Source organism: Motacilla alba, chromosome 1A (assembly GCF_015832195.1).
Source record: "Motacilla alba alba isolate MOTALB_02 chromosome 1A, Motacilla_alba_V1.0_pri, whole genome shotgun sequence".
Lineage (NCBI taxonomy): Eukaryota > Metazoa > Chordata > Aves > Passeriformes > Motacillidae > Motacilla > Motacilla alba.
The window spans coordinates 46,786,878-46,808,119 of NC_052031.1; the positions used below are offsets into that span (position 1 = coordinate 46,786,878).

General features: G+C 49.2%; 5 protein-coding genes and 1 long non-coding RNA gene across 8 annotated transcripts; 4 read left to right on the plus strand and 2 right to left on the minus strand.

The window, feature by feature from the left end:
- Window positions 1-3,402: 3,402 nt before the first annotated feature.
- Window positions 3,403-3,909, minus strand: LOC119708646 (histone H2B 8). The gene has a single exon (XM_038155243.1). It carries the CDS (start codon window positions 3,857-3,859, stop codon window positions 3,479-3,481), a length of 381 nt encoding a protein of 126 aa, XP_038011171.1. The 5' UTR covers window positions 3,860-3,909; the 3' UTR covers window positions 3,403-3,478.
- Window positions 3,910-4,137: 228 nt separating this feature from the next.
- LOC119708637 (histone H2A-IV) lies at window positions 4,138-4,918 on the plus strand. The gene has a single exon (XM_038155233.1). The coding sequence runs from the start codon at window positions 4,226-4,228 to the stop codon at window positions 4,613-4,615; it is 390 nt and encodes a 129-aa protein (XP_038011161.1). The 5' UTR covers window positions 4,138-4,225; the 3' UTR covers window positions 4,616-4,918.
- Window positions 4,919-6,198: 1,280 nt separating this feature from the next.
- Window positions 6,199-13,461, plus strand: LOC119708660. 3 transcript variants are annotated; one of them, XR_005259134.1, is made up of 4 exons: window positions 6,199-6,384; window positions 6,526-6,651; window positions 9,774-9,900; window positions 12,426-13,461. It is a non-coding gene; the product is annotated as an uncharacterized LOC119708660 (long non-coding RNA). The 3 variants fall into 3 exon arrangements; XR_005259133.1 differs by lacking the exon at window positions 12,426-13,461 and adding an exon at window positions 10,057-10,540 and having other exon boundaries at window positions 6,199-6,651; XR_005259132.1 differs by lacking the exon at window positions 9,774-9,900 and having other exon boundaries at window positions 6,199-6,651.
- A 2,970-nt stretch (window positions 13,462-16,431) lies between these two features.
- On the plus strand, window positions 16,432-17,383 carry LOC119708652 (histone H4). Its single transcript, XM_038155250.1, has one exon. The coding sequence runs from the start codon at window positions 16,473-16,475 to the stop codon at window positions 16,782-16,784; it is 312 nt and encodes a 103-aa protein (XP_038011178.1). The 5' UTR covers window positions 16,432-16,472; the 3' UTR covers window positions 16,785-17,383.
- Window positions 17,384-19,113: 1,730 nt separating this feature from the next.
- LOC119708635 (histone H3) lies at window positions 19,114-19,611 on the plus strand. The gene has a single exon (XM_038155230.1). It carries the CDS (start codon window positions 19,171-19,173, stop codon window positions 19,579-19,581), a length of 411 nt encoding a protein of 136 aa, XP_038011158.1. The 5' UTR covers window positions 19,114-19,170; the 3' UTR covers window positions 19,582-19,611.
- Window positions 19,612-20,514: 903 nt separating this feature from the next.
- LOC119708654 (histone H4) lies at window positions 20,515-20,942 on the minus strand. Its single transcript, XM_038155251.1, has one exon. The coding sequence runs from the start codon at window positions 20,914-20,916 to the stop codon at window positions 20,605-20,607; it is 312 nt and encodes a 103-aa protein (XP_038011179.1). The 5' UTR covers window positions 20,917-20,942; the 3' UTR covers window positions 20,515-20,604.
- Between the last annotated feature and the right edge of the window lie 300 nt (window positions 20,943-21,242).

Genomic DNA, 21,242 nt, shown 5'->3' on the forward strand with positions numbered 1-21,242 from the left:
TATAAGCATATGCAAACAGGTCTTTGTCCATGCCAGAAAAGAAATGAGTTAGCTTTCACTACATCTCATTTCTGCAGTCCCAGTGGTAATCTACAGGAAGAAAAAAAATCTGTTTGGAAAAACACAAGTCATATGTCGATGAACAAATCTGGGGGGGGGGGGGGGGATGAATAGATCACAGCAGACTTCTTAATTCCCAAAGCACTACCCCCGATGCCTTCCCCCCTCCCTTTTAACCCTCCCAGGCTCAGAAGCAGAAAATGGCTGAAAGTGAGAAAGCAGAGGAAGGAAAATGGTGCCGAGGCACTCGATTGGCCAGATTTTGCTGCAGAGTCCAAGTCTCACACAGAGACAAGGAAATGTTCCTAAAATGAAGTTTATCAGCAGTTCAGACTAAACTGAGCCTTGCAACCTCAGGCTTTCCAGGAGAAATATTTCCTCCAGGTATTTCTCAGTGGCTCCTTGTTTCCTGGGTTAAATGAAGGCTGCGTCTAACTCAATCCAGCAGCTTCGTAAAGCCACCGGTACCCATTTGTAGCATCGAAAAACCAAAGGGACACAATTTCCAATGATTCGATGGAACAAATTACATAAAACTACCTGTACTGTTTATATATGTAAAGGCGCCATAAAGCCCGAAATAACTTTAGAAGTGCACATTTTTGTGGCAACTACAGATCTATTGACTGGGAGAGCAGGGGGGTGTGTGTGACTTAATTCAGTCAGGGAGAAATCCGTTTTCTGGGTCGGTTCACAAAAATCACTGAACACGATGAACAGGGAAGAGCGTCCATTTAAAAATTATTTTAGACTTGCAAAGTTTTCAAGCCTGTGCTTCTCGGAAAGCACTCCATCTGTGGTAACTTCAACACATCTTTTTGGGAGCCTCAATAACGAGAGAAGATTGATGCAGCCTAAAATCTCTGACCATTAAAGATGCCACGCGTGTGGCCCTAGACAAGCCATTAGGAAGGAGCACACGACTTTGGAAAAGGACTCAGAAAACATATTTGCCTCCACCTCATATTCCATCCGCCCCCCACCACTTTTGGAAACAATTTGTCTCGGGAATAAATAGTAGCGCTTGAAACGGGCAGAAAATGCCCGCGGGACGTCGCTCGCGACCAAGAGTGACAGTCCATTGAGGAAAAAACTGATGGAGTGTTCTCTCAAGGAAGGCGGGAAAGGAGTTTTTGCGCTTTCAGCAACAAAGCGAGTCCCACGGGCCCTTTCAAAAACAAACAAAAAAAAAAACCCAAAAGGGGGGGGAGGGGGGGCGGGCGACATACAATATTGCTATTGGCATAATAAAGCAATAAGCTAAAAAACGGTGAGGTTGAACGAAGGACATTAAAGCAGCACATTTACTGTACAAAGGCGGCAATTAGAGTGCATTGAACTTCTCCAATTATGACAGCAGGAGTCTACAGATGTTCCTTTATTTACAAATTCGAACACTTCGAAAAAGCGATTTTGAGACATATGCTGACAAAGCCACTCATCTTTTAAGTATCTTCCCTTGGAGAAGACTAAAGACTATGTTTCCTATGTACCAAAATGACATGCGAAAAATCACAAAGGAAGCAGTTTTTAACCCTAAGCGAAGATTTGATCTAGCAAAATTACTTCAAAAGAATTAACTGCAAAACAATTATCGAACTCAGGATGATTCCTACAAAATACGACTTAGACATTTTATTTTCTACTTACTTGACATGAAGGATCCTCTGGGACTATAAGACACCCAAAAAAACATCACTTCTTATGCACAACTAGGAATTTACAGCTCCTTAATGACGTTGTGGTGGCTCTTAAAAGAGCCTTTGGGTTTACGATTATCTGAAGTTTTCGTCTGCAAACAGCTTAGGCGCGCTCGCCGCGGATGCGGCGCGCCAGCTGGATGTCCTTGGGCATGATGGTGACGCGCTTGGCGTGGATGGCGCACAGGTTGGTGTCCTCGAAGAGCCCCACCAGGTAGGCCTCGCTGGCCTCCTGCAGCGCCATGACGGCCGAGCTCTGGAAGCGCAGGTCGGTCTTGAAGTCCTGCGCGATCTCGCGCACCAGGCGCTGGAAGGGCAGCTTGCGGATCAGCAGCTCCGTGGACTTCTGGTAGCGCCGGATCTCGCGCAGCGCCACCGTGCCGGGCCGGTAGCGGTGCGGCTTCTTGACGCCGCCCGTGGCCGGCGCGCTCTTGCGGGCAGCCTTGGTGGCCAGCTGCTTGCGCGGCGCCTTGCCGCCCGTCGACTTCCGCGCCGTCTGCTTCGTGCGCGCCATCGCCGCCGAGGAGCCCGAGCCGCACGGAGAGGAGCACTGAGCGGGACGCGGCCACGGGGGCCGCTATTTATGGCCAGCCGCGCGCTGTGATTGGCCCGCGCCAGGAGGCGCGCTCTCATTGGACAGGGCAGCGTTTGAAACTCCCGCGCGGAGCGGCGCGGGGGGAAGGGGGGACAGGCGGGACCGGCGGGACCCGCCACCGCCAGCGCCGCTCCCCGCCCTCCCCTCTCCTTCCCCGGGAGCAGCCGCGCTCCCTTTCCTCTTATCCCTCAGCTCCGCCCTGCCGAGCGGGACTGGCGACGGCCCGGAGCGCTCGCGCAGCTGCAGCCCGCCGCAGACGCGGAGTATTTTACTCCATCTATGCGGTGGTTTTCTCGCAGCCTCTGCCCGGGACAACCAGGATTTAATGACCTTGTAATAGGCGCTTACCCAAATGCAGCCTTCCCTGCGCATCCCGAGCTACTTTAGGTTCTTTAAAGCGCTCATGTTCGCGTTTTTTCTTCTCTTTTTCTTTTTTATTTTTTTTTAATTTCCCTTAAGCGTCTTATATTTCTTTGTAATTTGCTGTTGTGTTGTCACTGGCGGATTTCTTAATTCTACCGCGTTTCCACTCCGTGGTGGAGTATTAATGTCGGAGACGTTAATAAAGTACACCACTTCCTTGGGAAATCTCGAGGACTAATAAAACTATGCTGTTCTCTATACCATAATGCACCTGCTGTGCCTGTCGCTAGAGGTTTCATTAAACGTAGTCTTTCAATCATTACAGACTAATCCCTAGTTTCCCGGGTAAACAGGCCACTTTGGCTTATGGCCAAGTTACTCCAGAATGACATCTAATGTTTAAAAGGGAAAATAAACGGTCTTTGTGAATAACTACTAGGAATAAATACTCTAAAATTAAGAAAAAAAAAAAAAAACCAAACACCTTTAATGGCTTTAAAGCAGTTTAGGCGCTTAACAGGCTTTTTATAGACCTGCGGGACCATATGACAGTACAGACAAGACGACCCAGATCTTTCCAGATATCTAAACAGGATAAACATTTTTCCCTAATCGTTCAACAGCGTGTTCTAACCCCGTGACTAAATCAGTACCACGTATAAGCACCACTCACCGAAAAAAACTGTGATCGACTCTTTTACTGAGAAAGTGGGTGGCTCTGAAAAGAGCCTTTGGGTAGAGAGTGACGGTCCGAGGCGCCCTACTTGGAGCTGGTGTACTTGGTGACGGCCTTGGTGCCCTCGGACACGGCGTGCTTGGCCAGCTCGCCGGGCAGCAGCAGGCGCACGGCCGTCTGGATCTCGCGCGACGTGATGGTGGAGCGCTTGTTGTAGTGCGCCAGGCGCGAGGCCTCGCCCGCGATGCGCTCGAAGATGTCGTTGACGAAGGAGTTCATGATGCCCATGGCCTTGGACGAGATGCCCGTGTCGGGGTGCACCTGCTTCAGCACCTTGTAGACGTAGATGGAGTAGCTCTCCTTCCTAGTCTTTCTACGCTTCTTATCACCCTTCTTTTGAGTCTTGGTGACAGCTTTCTTGGAGCCCTTCTTGGGAGCGGGAGCGGATTTTGCTGGTTCCGGCATTTTACGGGTCCGTCTGTACCTGACCACCGCAGGAACGACGGGGGTACAAAAGCGGAGCCGCCCGTATTTATAGAGACGGTATGCAAATGAGATGACTCAACACTGTCCTTGTCCATTGGACAGCTCGCGTCCGTGACGTCAAAAACGTTGCACCTTCCATTGGTCGACTTTCTCATCTGCATTCCCATTGGCTACATTTACAATCCCTGTCTCCACCAATCAGAAGTCCAAGCGAACCTCAGAAGGAAGGTATAAAAAGGCAGCGTTCAAGCTCTCTGTGCAGTTACTCGTTTTCACGGCGCTCATCTCCGATTTTGCGCGGCTTTTCCACGCACTCGGCTTTTTTGTTTTTCCGGCACTGCAGCCATGTCCGGTCGCGGGAAGCAGGGCGGCAAGGCGCGCGCCAAGGCCAAGTCGCGCTCGTCGCGCGCCGGGCTGCAGTTCCCCGTGGGCCGCGTGCACCGGCTGCTGCGCAAGGGCAACTACGCGGAGCGCGTGGGCGCCGGCGCGCCGGTGTACCTGGCGGCCGTGCTGGAGTACCTGACGGCCGAGATCCTGGAGCTGGCGGGCAACGCGGCCCGCGACAACAAGAAGACGCGCATCATCCCCCGCCACCTGCAGCTCGCCATCCGCAACGACGAGGAGCTCAACAAGCTGCTGGGCAAGGTGACGATCGCGCAGGGCGGCGTGCTGCCCAACATCCAGGCCGTGCTGCTGCCCAAGAAGACCGACAGCCACAAGGCTAAAGCCAAGTGAATCTCATCTGACTAACAACCCAAAGGCTCTTTTCAGAGCCACCCACATCTTCCTAGAAAGAGCAGGAACGCTTGATCCCGGGAATATCTGCTATGTTAATATATCTGGAAACTTGAAATCTTTGGGGGTGGCGTCTCAAATGTTATGTATCCTCGGTGCTCTGTAGCCTTCTCCCTTTCTTTATCCTAGAAGTTTCTTATGTAAGCGTGCGTCAGTTTCCCTTTTTAAAAAACAATAAAAGGTAGCGGTTGCCACCGATGAAATCGGTCACCGCTGTATGGTCTAAGAAGAGGTGCAGACTCTGCCAGGCTGTACTCGCTGCCTGCCTGCCTCCCTCCCGGAGGTTTCCGCGGGGTGAAGCCCCGCTGTGCCCGGGGGAGGAGGGGCGGGGCGGGCTCGGGGCGCCGCGGCCAATGCGGCCGGAGCGCGGGGCTTTCGAACCGCGGGGCAGCGCGGCCCCTCCCCTGCCGGCGAGCCGCGGCTGGCCCGGGCTGGGCTGCAAGAGGGACTCGACTGTCTCCTGCGTTGTGGTGGCTGCCGTTCTCTGCTTCCTGTGCTTCTCTTTGCGACTTGAATCTTTCAGGCTTCAAGCTGACCGTAAGTACTTCCCTGGGGCACCCTGCAGGAGGGCTTCCAAAAGGCGGCATCGGGTATTCTGAATTAGGAATTCTTTATTCTGGTGGATGATGTTGATAGTTGCAGAATTGGCTCGAGTGTCAGTTCGTGCAGAAGCCTCATGGAAAGTCACATATACACGGGAAGGGAGTCATGATGTACTGGTCCGGCCCTGATCTGATGTTTTATTTCTTTCTCCTTCATCCTGGCAGCATGAGCGCTGTTTAAAAGTGCTCTTGGCGTTTTTCTGCAAAAGTTTCCTTTACTTATAAATTATGGTGTCCTAGGTACGGCTGACTTTGGCTTCGCTGAGCTCTTCGGTACCTCTTTTTTGGATTTGGTAGCCTTAATTGTCTTTTTGGGCCCCTTGGTTGCTGGGACTGCCTGGGCCCGCTTGGCTGCGGGAGCCCCTTGCACCCCGAGGAGGAGGGCACGGCCCTGGCCATGTGAACGCCATGGCCTCGGAAGCCGCCAGCCTCTACATCCCTCTTCTGGGGGTGCCAGGGGCTCACGAGTCGCGGTAACACCGAGGGACCGGGATTCGCAGGGAGGAGCTTCTCCGCCATCGGTGCCTCCGGGTGGCCGCGCTGCGGGGGCACGGCGGCAGCTCCTCTCTGCTCTGAACAGGCTCGCTGGGGGGTGGGTTGCCTCTGTTGGGCTTTTAAAAATTTTGTTCCCACTGTAAAGGACACGGCGTTCCCTCCTTTGTTAGAATAGGTGTAGATGAATGACGCTTTAGCTTGTTTTTCGGTCAGTAATGCTTTATGCGGAACACTGCCCGCAGGCCAGGCAGGAATGCAGCGCCGGGAGCCTCCGAACCCGGCTGCCTAGGCGCTGGGGAGGGTGTTTTCTTTGTTATTGAAATCGTCCCTCGAGAACTACGGCTAGAAGAACTCTGCTTCTTTTTTTTTTTTTTTTTTTTCTTTCTCCTCCCCCTTTTTATTTTTCCTTTTTTTTTTTTTTTTTTTCTCCCTGTGTTGTGCCTCGGGAGGCGGAGGAGTGACGAGTGAGTCACTGGGGCGTTGTGTTAATGGAAAATGTTTTTCAAGCAGAGGGAGATAACGTGGGAGTGCCCGGCTGAAATCTTGCTTGGAAACAAGATAAGAATCGTGGGTCTGTTTCTAAGCCGTGTATGATTCTTGAACAATTTTCAGGTTGAGTTGCTTTCCTGTGCTTGGGTGGTTTGTTTTTTTTGTTGTTGTTGTTGTTGTTTTGGTTTGGTTTTTTGTTTGGTTTTTTTTGTGGGTTTTCTCCATGTTTGTTATTTTGGCTTTTCCCTTTCTTTCCCAAAATAGGCAGAGGACTTTTTCCTCCTCCTTTTTTAAATCGTCTCTGTTCTGCTGGAAGAAATTGCATCAGATATTAATCATCTACCATTCAGAGCTGGACTTTGACATAGCAGTAACTGCAGGACTTTATTGGTAACCATTCTGAAATTAGAGGCTAGAATTAGATTTATAACACTTCAGGATTTTTTGTTTTGTTTGTTTGTTTCATTATCTCAATTTTTCTGTATTTTGCATATTTGGCAAAATAAGCTTCCGTTGGTGTATATTTAGTAGAGAAGGAAGAGATTATCTGGGGCTAGAGAAGGGAATTGACTTGTACAAGGTTCTGATTGGGCCATTTGAAAATCCTGAAACAGAGGCCTCCCGGGTCTCATTTTTGCCCTTGAACACAGGGTGTGAGGAGGGAGCATTTCTTTTTAAGAGTAATGTTCATACTTCCTTCTTAGCCACTTCAGAATTTATGTTCTGCTTTCTCTTGGAAATTGCATGTTTTGGTTTTGTTGAGTTTATTTCTTATTTCCCCCTCCCTGCCCCCGCTGATGTTTTAAAAATAATTTGAAAAAAAATGTATTTTAACAGTTTTCAAATAAGATATGCATAGGCTGTATTCTCGTGTGAATTGTTTGTTTTGTTTTTCTATCATATTCCTCACTGGACACTCGTTACGCTCTGAATTGTAATTCATTAAGTTCGCAATTTCATTCTCTGCCTTTCTAGCCTTGTTTCCTCCTTCAGACAGTTCGTGTAACGTAATGAGCTGAGTTTCCTTACATAGAGATTTTTTTAAAAATTGTTGCATTCCCTATGCCATAAACAGGATTTTTATGATGGGCTTGAATATGTTTTTGTTAGTACAGGAGCTTTGATGAGTTCTGTATGCTAGCTCCTGTTTCTCTTCAGCTGAATTATGCCTGGAATGTTTTCCTACAATTCCTGCATATCTGTGTTTCCCCTGACCGGTCATTCACAACTAATGTAGAAAGGCAATGAGTTCTTCTACCTCGGGTAACTGCTTGTTGTGAATGCAAACATTTTCTGTCTGCATGCCACAGTTAAATGAAAGGCTTTTATATGTCAAAATAGAAGAGAGAAATGTATTATATGACCTCTTTGAGTATGGGACAAGTAGGGGTTAAAAGTAGTGGTTTTTTGAAAGCACAATATTTTATTTCATTGCAGAGGTGGAATTTCCCTTCCCAAATATAGTTTCATCTATCCAGCCAACCTAAATTCTCAAAAAGGAGGAAGGCTTTAGATTTAAGAACAATGCATCACAGATGTTTTTGATCATGAAATAAACATTTAATATCATATTACCCTAATTTACTTTAGAACTTTAGGTCCACACAAAATATATCCTTATGCTATAAAGTACTAACCAAAACAGGTAGGGTTATAACTAACTAACTAACTAACTAACCAACCAGGCAGGGCAATATCTGATTGCTTGCTCCCAAGTAAATGTTACTTAACTTGTAGTAACCCAATAGCTTTTTGTTTTTCCATAAAGCAGGGAGAGATAATGTGCAAGACAATATAAAAAAACCCAACAACAACAACAAAACCCCAAAATTAAACTCTGCTCAGTTGCAGAAACATTCAGAAAGATGCTGAGAATCAAATTTTTAAAAAGTGATGTTATAAAAGAACATTTACTATTTGGCTTTGTCTTAGTAACCATAGAGTGCCAGAAAAAGTCCTTGGATATTCATTTCCTTCCAAAAATCTTATTCACGTTGTTTTGGATTGTTTTTTGCTTGTTTGGTTTTGAGTTTTTTTTGTTTGGGTTTTTCAGTTTGTTTTATAAAAATACCATCTATGCTTGATTATTCTCTAGAGACCTGATTGAGGACAGGATAGGAATACTGTTCCAACTCCCTTGGTAGTAAGCAGTCTTCCAAAGTCTTAGAGGAAGATGTTACCTTAATTTATTTTTTGTTTGTTTCATGAGAATTTGCTTTAGGCTAGAAATTTTATCAATAATGTAGGCAAGCTAGAGTGTTTACCTAGACCAAACGTGAATGGAATTAATTAATTACCTGATACCAATGCTATCCCCACGATGCTCCAGGCTCTTCCTTGTAAAACTTAAATGAATGTTTGCGTCACATAATCTGTGCAATGGTTAAGCTTTTATAATTCTTTTATTAAATTCCATCAGTTCTCAAATTCCTTCACTCAGATTTTTAGTTTCAATCTTACATAGCAAACTAAAATAAAATACAGTTGGAACATCTTACAAATCTGGTGTTATTTTGTCTAAATAATTTGAATAATACCATTAGTAATTTACTTTTCTTAAACCCAGACCTGCTTAGACACCAAAAGTACTTTTTAAAGAATAAGTTACTGTTCATTTCTCTAAAATACATAGTACAAGATCAGTTTAGACTTTGGTAAGCATGTAAGAAATTCACTTTTCTCCATTCACACGGTTTTGAAGGCACTGTTGGTGATGCTCAGGGCGTTCGTGTGGCAGTGGAAGCCCATTGCAGCTTCTGCAGCTCTAGGGACTGCAGCAGCAGCCAACTGCTCTGTTTGCAGCTCACACACATGCTTTGGGGCTGTCTGATCGGAAAGCGGATTGCCGCGGACCTAACCCTTGCGTGTCTTTCCCTTTGTGGCATCCCTGTCGTTCCCGCGGCTCCGTCGGTCTGGAGCGCTCCCGCAGGGCCGTGTCCCGGCTCGGCTCGGCTCGGCTCGGCTCGGCTCGGCGGGGAGCGGGGGCCGCGGGCACCACCCGCCTGGGCTGCAGCAATTTTCAACCAATCCCGCCCGGGAAGCAGCTTCCCTCCCTCCCTCCCTCCCTCCCTCCTCCTCCTCCCCTCCCTCCCCCATCCCTTCCCTTCCCCTCCATCTCCCAGCGCCTGCCTTCCCTGCCGCCGTTCCCGCCCTCCCCCCAGCGCGCCCGCAGCCATTCTCCTTTCCTTAATCCGCTCTCAGTGACGATGAATCCGCCGGACGACACCGCGATGGGTGCCGGGCATCTCGCCCTGCCTGCTGGTAAAACCAGCCTGTGTTTTGGAGGCTTCTAGTGCTCCTTTTGTCAGCTGCTAGTTTGTGTGTTTTCACTGCCCGGGTTTATTTATACCGTGGCTGCTGCCCAGGCTGAGAAGGGAAAAAAGCCCCAGCAACCAAACAAAAACGAGCAAATGAAACCCTCAACAACCACCACAAAACCAAAACACCCTAAGGAGCAGTTCGGATGGTCCAGCTTGCTCTGTTAGAAAATATTATTTATTTTGGTTCTGCAGGCTTCAAAGCTGAGAGAGCAATGGACCATGCTGCATGATAAAATACTTCCATCAGGAGCCCCTGACCATTGCATCCTTCCCCTGCCCTCGCCCATTCCATCCCAGACGACGCAATGCGTGGCTGCAGGTACAGAAACAACCCTGCCATAGTAACGAGGCTGATGCGAACAAACCTTTTTTCCTCTCCACGAGGCACATCTGTGTATCACATCTTTGAGAGGTTGATTGTTTCAGGCCTCTGCACTCTGCATACAATCGATAATTCTTTTCTCTTTTCAAATAGAAAGCAAGTCCTCTTCCTGCAGAAGCTACTCATTTTTCCTGTCATGGGATTGCTCGACTGCCTTCACAAGTAGTTTCTGAGAGAATCATGAGAATACCAGCACAAATCAGGATGCTAGCAACTTAGAGGCCCAGGAAAAAAGCAGTAGTTAAGCACTCGAATAGGAGCTTTTTTTTAGGGTAAATTTTTTGTTGGTTGGTTTGGTTTTGTGTTTTGGCCGGGGTGAGGGGGCAGGAAAAGGTAGGATCAGTTTTTTGTTTGGGGACTGGTGTTCTTTGTTTTTGGTTTCTTACCTTATGGAAAAACCAAACTTGATCCTAAGGACATGCATGTAATTAAATGGATCAGCTTATGAGCTATTTACCACCAGTGTTAGGGCTTGTGCAAGCAGCTGTGTAATCCAGAATTGATTTCAGTGAGGAGAGAGATGGCACCAATTTCTTCTTTCCACACATCATCTTTCTCTCTTCTCTCTGACTAAAAAAAAAAAAAAAAAAAAAAGCCATCTATTTACTTTTAAAAACTGCCTATGAAATTTAGGCAGCATTCCTGGTATCAGTAACCCTTTGGTTGTAGCTAATTTTATGATTAGATTAGACTTCATTAAGTTTGATAGATTTAACCACTGACCTCCTAGGTAGTAAAGATTAGCCAGAACATCTTCAGTCAGCAGTGGTCATTGCTCTGAAGGTGTCCTAGTATGCTTAGTGGAAAAGCCATTTTAAGCATTAAATCAGCTTTGTCACTTTTCTCAGAAATTTCTTTACCTCTTGCAATAGTTTATTTGTTTAGAGGCCAGAAATGTGCACAGTGTGCTGGGTGGAACTGTTTCACACAATGCTACAATGGTACAAAGATACAAAATCCTGTTGTATTCTCTGCTCCTTTTCTGGTGATTCTAGACATTCAAGTAACTTTCATTGTAGTGTTTCTGAGTGTTGAACACATTGTATTGTTTATGTGGGAAGAATGTGGGAAGATTTTTTTTGTTAGGATCAAACTGGAATGTGCAGTAAAGGTGGGAAATGGTGGTGAGACAGTTCTGAAGAGCGAGTTAGGAATCAGGCACAAGGGGAGGACAGGCAGTGAAATTGAAAACTATGGTTGAAAAAAATAAATAAATGAAAATTCTGAAGTCTGTTGTTGGTTAATGACACCCAAAACACCTAGAGAGCCCAAGATATTAATGCTATACAGGTTGTGGCAAGTTCCCTGTTGCACATCAGGAAAACAAAGATTTATTTTGTTCCTCACCAAAAGGATGGTTGTATTTGCCTTTTGATCACCCAAACCATTATGATCCAGAAGTCCAAGTCCATATCTGTAGGCAGTGAAGTTCCCATTAGTTTGTAATCCTGCTAATTGCCAAGGGACCTTGTAGCCACAAGGAGCTCACACAGAATAGAATGAGCAGCGGATAGCGTTAACAAGATCAGTATTTAATCGCTATACTTACATAGAAAAATGAACAAGAGTGAAAAATGTTATTGCCTTGTAATATGTAAACACCATAGGTAAAAACCACATGTATTATTGTAATGTAATTTGGAATGCTGTGTCAGAGATGAACTCCGCTGTGAGCGGACAGGAGCTGCCATGATCCATGCTGGTGTCCAGCTTCCTCCTGGAGGAGTGCAACTCTCAGGGTATCAGCTCTGCCCTTGGGCACACACTTGCAGTAACTGTGTTAGCCTGGAGGCAGAGGCACATGCATGGCCAGGAAGAAATCCTGCTGTGCCCTGGGACAGACAGACAGACAGACCCACAGGGGCACTCAGTCCCTGACCCAGATTCATCAGATTAGTCCAGGTGAATGAGAAGGAGAACTAGGATGGAGCTGACCAAACTTCAGAGAGTCTGGCAGTAATTTAGGCGCACGTTGAGGTGTGAAAGGTGTGATTCTCCTTTATTATGCTGGGATAACCACTGGCCATGCTGACAGGGGCTGTGCAGGCATTGACAGCTTGGAGTCTCCATGTCAGTAGGGTGCACTAAGCCTTAATTTTTGCTTATGCTGAAACTTTGAAAAATATTTTCTTTTCGTCTCAGTGGAATTAGACAAGTTCTGTAATATCTAGTCATGTTGATCACTCTTGGCAAAAGAATCCATCTCTATTTTTAGCTGGGCTTATACATTTCATATGATAGTGCTTTGGAAAAGTCATCTCCCTAGGAAGATGATGCAAAAAAAGATTATTCCTTTCCCTCACAAATGTTTCATCTAAATAAAGTAGCACTATCATAAGCTTTTGCTTTAGGAGATGAACCAAATCTGTATCTCTGATTTTCAGTATTTCCATCAGGGTACTTTTAGCTGATTTTAAAAACATACCACAGAGACTATATAAGTTAATATTAATTTTCCTTAGGATGTGAAACTACATGTGCTGGCAGATCCACTGAGAGATCAGTAACTCCTTCTGCTCAGCTAACGGCTTTCCTGAAAAGAAAAGCAGATCATTAAAGAAAAAACAAACTTGGAAGTCACGTTTTTTCAACAGCCTCCTCAAGGGGATGGTCGTCTTTTGGGAAGGACAGGAGTGTTGGGAGGAATGTCAGGAGGAGAGATTGAAAGCAGATGCAGAGGGGAAGAGAAGTGCTAAACTGCTGACACTCCTGGAGCGAGCAAAGAAGTGGAGTCACTCCCTCACTCATTCCTGCCACCCCCAACCTGTTCCTGCACTCCAGCCTGCCCTGACTGCCTGCCCACCCCACAGGATGCAGCTCAGGCTCTGCCAACTAATGCTGCCTGATCAGGAAAAGCTTTTGCCCATGCTCTTCTCCTACGGTCCTGATTAACAGGAAAAGATAGATGGATAGATATATAGATAAAAATTCATAGTGCATACACTCACGTGTTGGTTCTGAGTTAAAAACTAATCCATGCAGATGAACCACCAGGAGTGAAGGATGAACACTGGCCAATAAACATGAGACTGGCCATAAAATAAAAGATGTCATATAGGAAATGAAGTATAATTTGAGAATTCAGTGAATTCAGATTGCTTAGAACTCCTTTTTTCTTTTTCATAACATTGAAATGTCTGAGTTCCTGTAAGCAGGTTGTTTGCTCCTCCTTTTGGTTAAATTTTGTCTATCTTCAGAAGTGTCCTAATACTTCAAAAATAACACACTGTTATTTTATACCCACAGATGCTGGTAAGAAGTTTAGAAAAGTAACACACAAATAAAGTATGCTAAAATAAACCCAAGAAAATTAAGCTACATGGTGTAAAAAAGATAAATTTGGATAAGCATTACATGGACAACCTTGAAATGTAGAATATTTTCTCAAATAACCCAAGCACACTGTAATGCATGAATCTACTCTATGTACTTGTATATTGCTGTCATATCTACAAGGATTCTATGTAAAATTTCCCATAATAAAATTTATCCAAATAATTTGTGGGATTTATTCCTTTGAAGCTAAGGTATTGCTTAGGAACAAATTACACTGATAGCTGTTGTAGTTCTTCATCTGAGTTTGTCTTAAGAATACTTTGAAAGTAATGGACCCTGGATAATGATAAAAACTTGATTATTTAAGGTGGTCTAATACAGAGAAGATCAAGAAAATGTGACTTAAAAGTAAGCAAAGGCTAAATTTGATGGAAAAAAAATAACTGCGCAATAAGCACCGCACAAAGAGATCTAGTGAACTAAAAAGCATCAAGAAATGGATTCTTAAAGAGATTGTACCTTTTGGACAAAATGCACTGGGCAAGGGACGTGAACCTGGCATTTTGTAAGGCAGAATAACTGTACTCATTAAACCACATTAATAAAATTAAATTCTTTAATTAAATAATTAAAGAATATCAACACCTATATATTTGAAATGAAATTAAAGAAAAGCTACAGAGTTGTAGAACCAAAAAAAACCACCCAAAAACCTGATTAAACCAAATGTGTCACGTGAAAAGGGAAAAATAATTCTAACAGGAGTCCTGAAGAGACCATAATAGGTCATCTGAAAATAGATAAATAGAGAGAAAGGCACACTCACCACTGCCAAGGAAAAGGTATGTGATATCAAATACTGAGAGCAGTAATAGGCAGGGAAGAATGTGTTTTACAGTCATGCAGAAGTTTTACTGGGTTCTCTGTTGTGTTCTGTCTATGTTGTAGCCCATAAATGCAGTGACAGTGGGGGAAAGATTGCATATGAATCTTTGGGTTCTTTCCTTGAGTAAGTGTAATGATAAATACTGTGCAAAGACGGTGATTCTAAATGCGTTGGTTTTGGCGGGGTTGGAGTTAATTTTGTTCACAGTGGTTTGTATGGGGCTATGCTTAGAATTTGTGCTGAGCACCAGGTTGATAATACAGTGATGTTTCTGTTGTTGCTGAGCAGGGCTCACACAAAGCCAAGGCCTTCTCTGCTTTTAGTGCTGCCACAACGGGTGAGTAAGTTGGGGATGCCTGGGAGATGGTAAGAGGACACAGCTGGGACAGGTAATCCCAGCTGACCAAAGGGATATTCCAGACCTTGCCCCTTGGTGCTCAGTATGTGGAGCTGGGGAGAGGAAGGAGGAAGGGCGAGGCATTTGAGGTGATGGCGTTTATCTTCCCCAGTGAGCATTACAGCGATCAGGCCTTGCTCTGCCAGAGATGGCTGCACACCTGCCTGCCTGTGGGAAGTGGTGAGTTAATTCTTGGGTTTGATTTGGTTTTCTTGTGTGTGAGCGCAGCTTTTGCTTTCCCTATTACACTGTCTTCATCTCAAACTCAGAGTTTTCTTGCTTCTACCCTTTTGATTCTCTCCCCACTCCTCCCATGGTGGAGGAATGAGCAAGTGCCTGCATGGCTCTTGGTCGCTGGCTGGGGTTAGACCACGACAACTGGAAGAGTTTCATCTGTCCTACAAGCATCAGCAATGTTGATATGCAAAGATAAATATTTCCTATACCTGTAGAACAGATAGTTTTATATTAATAGCTATAAACTAATGTAAACACTGGCTGGCTATCTACACATGAAGACATGTATCAGGGTGGTGGCCAAGCATAACCTGTATTAAATGACATACATACAAAAGGTCTGAGATTTACTTTTCTCTCTCTGCAAAGTCCCCACTGTCATCTCCCCTGAGAAAGAGAAGTTTTGAGAAAAGGTGGCAAAAAAGGACAAACAAAACAGTGATGGCTCAAATGCAAAAATGTGCAAAATTACCAAGCAAAACCTTTTCACATTCAAGAGGCATTGCACAGTAATAGGCATCCATTGTAAAGAGGGAAAAGGTGGGGAGGATCAAATAAGTTGAGAACTAACTGACCAGCGAAAAACCCCCAAACCTGTGCACTGCGCACAGGTATAATTACCCAGAGGATAGCTCCTGCCAAGAAAGATGGTGTATAGCTGCTGTATGGGATAGCATTTATTTGACTTACTTCCAGAACAAAGTAAAAATATCTCAAAAATATAGTCATAATAAATTTAAACAAATACTCAGACAGAAAAAGTAAAAGTAGATGTGTGCATGCAAAGCTTGACGGCTTTCAGGAGTCTGCAGCAGAATGGACTCGTGGAGCCAACAGACAACCCAGCGCAAAGAAACACCCCCGGACCACTTTTTGTGTTTAAAGAGTAATAAACTGTGAAGAAAGAAATGAAAACAGTAACGCTTTATTACATTTCAATAAGGAATAGGACCATGGAAATTAAAAAACACTTGCAACATATTTAAAAGTACAGACGTAATGCAGATTTATTTCATGGGTACATCAGTAAAAGACACAAATTACTTCCTTTATTACCTTGTCAGTCCCATAAACACAACGAAGCCAGGAGATTATTAAATCAGAGATATGGGACAGGAAATGCTTCCCTACAAGTCAAGAAAAAAACCCCAAAAACAAAACAAAACAAACAAAAACAACAACCAAACAAACAAAAAATCACACAAAAAGAAAAGGTCCTCCTCAAAGGTTAAAAAAAGAAAATCGCAGCACATTACTGCCGTTTCTGAGCTCTCGGTAGAAAAGGGTTCATTTACCGCAGAAGCGGGACGGCAGCGCCCACTCTCTGTCCCCGGCCCGGCCGGGCCTTTGTCGGGGCACGGCTCGCTGGCGGCGGCGCAGCGCGGGGAGCGGCGCAGCGCGGGCGGGACGGGGCTGTGCCGGCCCCGCCGCCGCCATTGGCCGGGCCGTGCTGCAGCCCCGGGGCCGGGCGGCCGGGCCGAGCGCGGCGGGCCCGGGGTGACCCGGCCGGGATCCGCTCCGGGCCCGCGGGGTTCGGGGGCGGGGCCGGGCCGGGAGCGATGGCGCCGAGGGCCCGGCCCGCGGGGGGGAAGCGCGCAAAGAGCCCGCCCCGGCCCGCCCCGGCGCAGTCCTCAACCAGGTCGGACCGCCGCCCATATAGAGAGGCGCGGTGGGCTTGCGGCACATTGAGCGAGGCAGCAGCAAAGCGGGAGCATGTCTGGCCGGGGTAAGGGCGGCAAGGGGCTCGGCAAGGGCGGCGCCAAGCGCCACCGCAAGGTGCTGCGCGACAACATCCAGGGCATCACCAAGCCCGCCATCCGCCGCCTGGCTCGGCGCGGCGGCGTCAAGCGCATCTCGGGGCTCATCTACGAGGAGACGCGCGGCGTGCTCAAGGTCTTCCTGGAGAACGTGATCCGCGACGCCGTCACCTACACGGAGCACGCCAAGAGGAAGACGGTTACGGCCATGGACGTGGTTTACGCCCTCAAGCGCCAGGGCCGCACCCTCTACGGCTTCGGCGGCTAAACTCGGTTCCTGCAACACTTCAGTATTAATACAACACAAAGGCTCTTTTCAGAGCCACCCACTAATCTCATTAAAAGAGCTTCGAGTCGCTGTTATGCTGCTGTTGTTTCAGTTGGGGGATTCAAGGGGAAATCAATTGGGATTTTTGTTTTCTCGGCTTTGTCTAAGCTTACAGCCGCCTAGCCCACTTCTGCCGCGTTCCATAGGGGGAAGGCTTCGCATTCTAATAGACGGGAATATTCTGATCTTGGCTCGCAAAACCAAGCCAGGGCAGTGACTGTAGCGCTTGGCTGGCGACTCGCGCTACTGGAGGAAAATGAGTTCTGTAATTCATACCCTTTATTTCCCTCATTTTCTTCCACACTAAACACCACCCGCTCAACTCAGACCCCCTTTCCACAGGGCAAACGAAGGGACACACACGCCAGACAAAACACGCGCGGCAGGCACGCCGGGAGCAACCGCCCCTGCGGGAGCCGCTGTCGCGGCACCGCTTGTACCGCGACAGCCGGCAAGGGCAGGGGAGCTCCTGGAATGGCGCCGCTCTTCTCTCTGCCCTTCGGTGGGCGGGACAGAGCGGCAACAAGAATCAGCCGGGAGCACCCCCGAGCGCCCTGCGGGCTGCGCGCCAAGGACGCTGCCAGCCCCGTGCTCCAAAGCCCCCCGCCCGCTCCCGCCCTGCTCCTGAGGCTGCCCGTTCTCCGAGCACCGCTCTCGCCTACGCCCAGCACAGCACGGCCCCTCACACCGTCCCGGCCCCCGCAGCTTTACACGCTGAACCTCACTATGACCGAAACACACGGGGCGCCAGGGCAGGGCAGCGCTGCACGCTACGGAAGGCTCACACACCCCCCCCCCCCGCCACTTTTCCCTCCCTTGGCGCTACACCCTGGGCACTCGGAAGCGCTTGGCACGGGCTGCCCCTGTCCGCTCCGGAACACAGAGACAACAGCTCTCTCCAGTGGCCGTGTGGTGGCTCTTAAAAGAGCCTTTCGGTTGGAAGCAGAAGCGCAGGACACTCAGGCGCGCTCGCCGCGGATGCGGCGCGCCAGCTGGATGTCCTTGGGCATGATGGTGACGCGCTTGGCGTGGATGGCGCACAGGTTGGTGTCCTCGAAGAGCCCCACCAGGTAGGCCTCGCTGGCCTCCTGCAGCGCCATGACGGCCGAGCTCTGGAAGCGCAGGTCGGTCTTGAAGTCCTGCGCGATCTCGCGCACCAGGCGCTGGAAGGGCAGCTTGCGGATCAGCAGCTCCGTGGACTTCTGGTAGCGCCGGATCTCGCGCAGCGCCACCGTGCCGGGCCGGTAGCGGTGCGGCTTCTTGACGCCGCCCGTGGCCGGCGCGCTCTTGCGGGCAGCCTTGGTGGCCAGCTGCTTGCGCGGCGCCTTGCCGCCCGTCGACTTCCGCGCCGTCTGCTTCGTGCGCGCCATTGCCGCTCCGCTGTTCACCGCTGGGTCTGACACGGTAACAGGTCGACTCCCCCAGCCCCTTTTATAGAGCACGGCGGCTCCGCCTCCTCGCCCTTGGTTGGTCAAAGCAGCGGAGAATTTAATTGGGTTACAACTGCAGCCGCTCCGAGCCCCAGTCGGTTTCAAACAAACTTTGCTTGCCGTTTCCCTTTTTTTAGGAAAACGTCAACATCTGTCGGCATTTTTCTTTCGTTCTGTTTATTTCTAATATTTATTTTTCCTGAAGTTGTTTCCGAATGGTACTTACGGTTTGTATTTTATGAAATGCAGTTATTTGTAATGCTTTACCTGAAGAGAACGAGAAACCCTCCAAACCTCGCACAAAACAAAACAAATTTATAAGCAAGTTAACGAAACAGAAAAAAACCCACCCCAAAAAAAAGAAACCCTCAAGCAAAGAAACAAGTAAAAAAATAATCAGAAAAAAAAAAAAAACCCACCGCGTATTAGTTTTACAATGCAAGCAAAGCACCCGGTTCATTTGTTACTGTTTCCGTAAGAATATAGGATGACAAAATATAAGCGACCAGTTTAAATAGTAAATAAAATATGTGTAAGTAAACCTGATTACAAACAAGAAATCTTATAGGCAATTCTTGGAAAATTCTATTTAATTTTTCGTCACTTTACGTGGCAGAGTAATTTAGCTAAATAAGGCAAGTGGTTAAAAAGCAGCAATGTCGGCTAGGAAGAAAGCGATGACAAAGGGAGAAAGCTGCTTTGGGTTATGTATTTAGGAGCAGGGCTCAGCATAAGAAGGGGTTAACGCGGGATTTTCAAACCGGCCCCGTGAGCGCGGCCGTTTGCATCGCCCAATCAACAGGCAGCGCTCGGATATAAAAACGAGCTGTGAGCGGCTCTGGATGTCATTACGGGTTTGTCGGCAGCTGTTGTAGGGGGGCGCAGGGCGAGTTGAGATGGCGCGCACGAAGCAGACGGCGCGGAAGTCGACGGGCGGCAAGGCGCCGCGCAAGCAGCTGGCCACCAAGGCTGCCCGCAAGAGCGCGCCGGCCACGGGCGGCGTCAAGAAGCCGCACCGCTACCGGCCCGGCACGGTGGCGCTGCGCGAGATCCGGCGCTACCAGAAGTCCACGGAGCTGCTGATCCGCAAGCTGCCCTTCCAGCGCCTGGTGCGCGAGATCGCGCAGGACTTCAAGACCGACCTGCGCTTCCAGAGCTCGGCCGTCATGGCGCTGCAGGAGGCCAGCGAGGCGTACCTGGTGGGGCTCTTCGAGGACACCAACCTGTGCGCCATCCACGCCAAGCGCGTCACCATCATGCCCAAGGACATCCAGCTGGCGCGCCGCATCCGCGGCGAGCGCGCCTGAGTGTCCTGCGCTTCTGCTTCCAACCGAAAGGCTCTTTTAAGAGCCACCACACGGCCACTGGAGAGAGCTGTTGTCTCTGTGTTCCGGAGCGGACAGGGGCAGCCCGTGCCAAGCGCTTCCGAGTGCCCAGGGTGTAGCGCCAAGGGAGGGAAAAGTGGCGGGGGGGGGGGGGGGGTGTGTGAGCCTTCCGTAGCGTGCAGCGCTGCCCTGCCCTGGCGCCCCGTGTGTTTCGGTCATAGTGAGGTTCAGCGTGTAAAGCTGCGGGGGCCGGGACGGTGTGAGGGGCCGTGCTGTGCTGGGCGTAGGCGAGAGCGGTGCTCGGAGAACGGGCAGCCTCAGGAGCAGGGCGGGAGCGGGCGGGGGGCTTTGGAGCACGGGGCTGGCAGCGTCCTTGGCGCGCAGCCCGCAGGGCGCTCGGGGGTGCTCCCGGCTGATTCTTGTTGCCGCTCTGTCCCGCCCACCGAAGGGCAGAGAGAAGAGCGGCGCCATTCCAGGAGCTCCCCTGCCCTTGCCGGCTGTCGCGGTACAAGCGGTGCCGCGACAGCGGCTCCCGCAGGGGCGGTTGCTCCCGGCGTGCCTGCCGCGCGTGTTTTGTCTGGCGTGTGTGTCCCTTCGTTTGCCCTGTGGAAAGGGGGTCTGAGTTGAGCGGGTGGTGTTTAGTGTGGAAGAAAATGAGGGAAATAAAGGGTATGAATTACAGAACTCATTTTCCTCCAGCAGCGCGAGTCGCCAGCCAAGCGCTACAGTCATTGCCCTGGCTTGGTTTTGCGAGCCAAGATCAGAATATTCCCGCCTATTAGAATGCGAAGCTTTCCCCCTATGGAACGCGGCAGAAGTTGTCTAGGCGGCTATCGGCTTTGAGAAAGCCGATGAAACCAAACTGCCAATTTATTTCCCCTTGAATCCCCCAACTGAAACAACAGTATCATGATAGCGACTCGAAGCTCTTTTAATGAGATTAGTGGGTGGCTCTGAAAAGAGCCTTTGTGTTGTATTAGTACTGAAGTACGGCAGGAACCGAGTTTAGCCGCCAAAGCCGTAGAGGGTGCGGCCCTGGCGCTTGAGGGCGTAAACCACGTCCATGGCCGTAACCGTCTTCCTCTTGGCGTGCTCCGTGTAGGTGACGGCGTCGCGGATCACGTTCTCCAGGAAGACCTTGAGCACGCCGCGCGTCTCCTCGTAGATGAGCCCCGAGATGCGCTTGACGCCGCCGCGCCGAGCCAGGCGGCGGATGGCGGGCTTGGTGATGCCCTGGATGTTGTCGCGCAGCACCTTGCGGTGGCGCTTGGCGCCGCCCTTGCCGAGCCCCTTGCCGCCCTTGCCCCGGCCAGACATGCTCTCGCGTTGTCGCTGCCTCGCTCAGTGTGCGGAGAGCGGCCCGCGCCTCTCTATATGGGCGGTGGTCCGACCTGGTTGAGGACTGCAGAGGGAGGCGGGCTCTCCTGCCCTGTCCCCGCCCGGCCCCGCTCTCGTTCCCCCGCCCTGCGCGGCTCCGCTGGCGCTCCCCGCGGGACGCGGTCGCTGCGCTGTCCCGGCCCTGTCCCCGGGACACGCGCGGCGGCTCCGCCTCTCCTGAGCGGTCAGTGCTTTGTTCCGCGCTTCTACAGCAGTGGAATCACGGTGTATTCTGGGAAGGGAAGGGATCCACAAGGATCAACAAG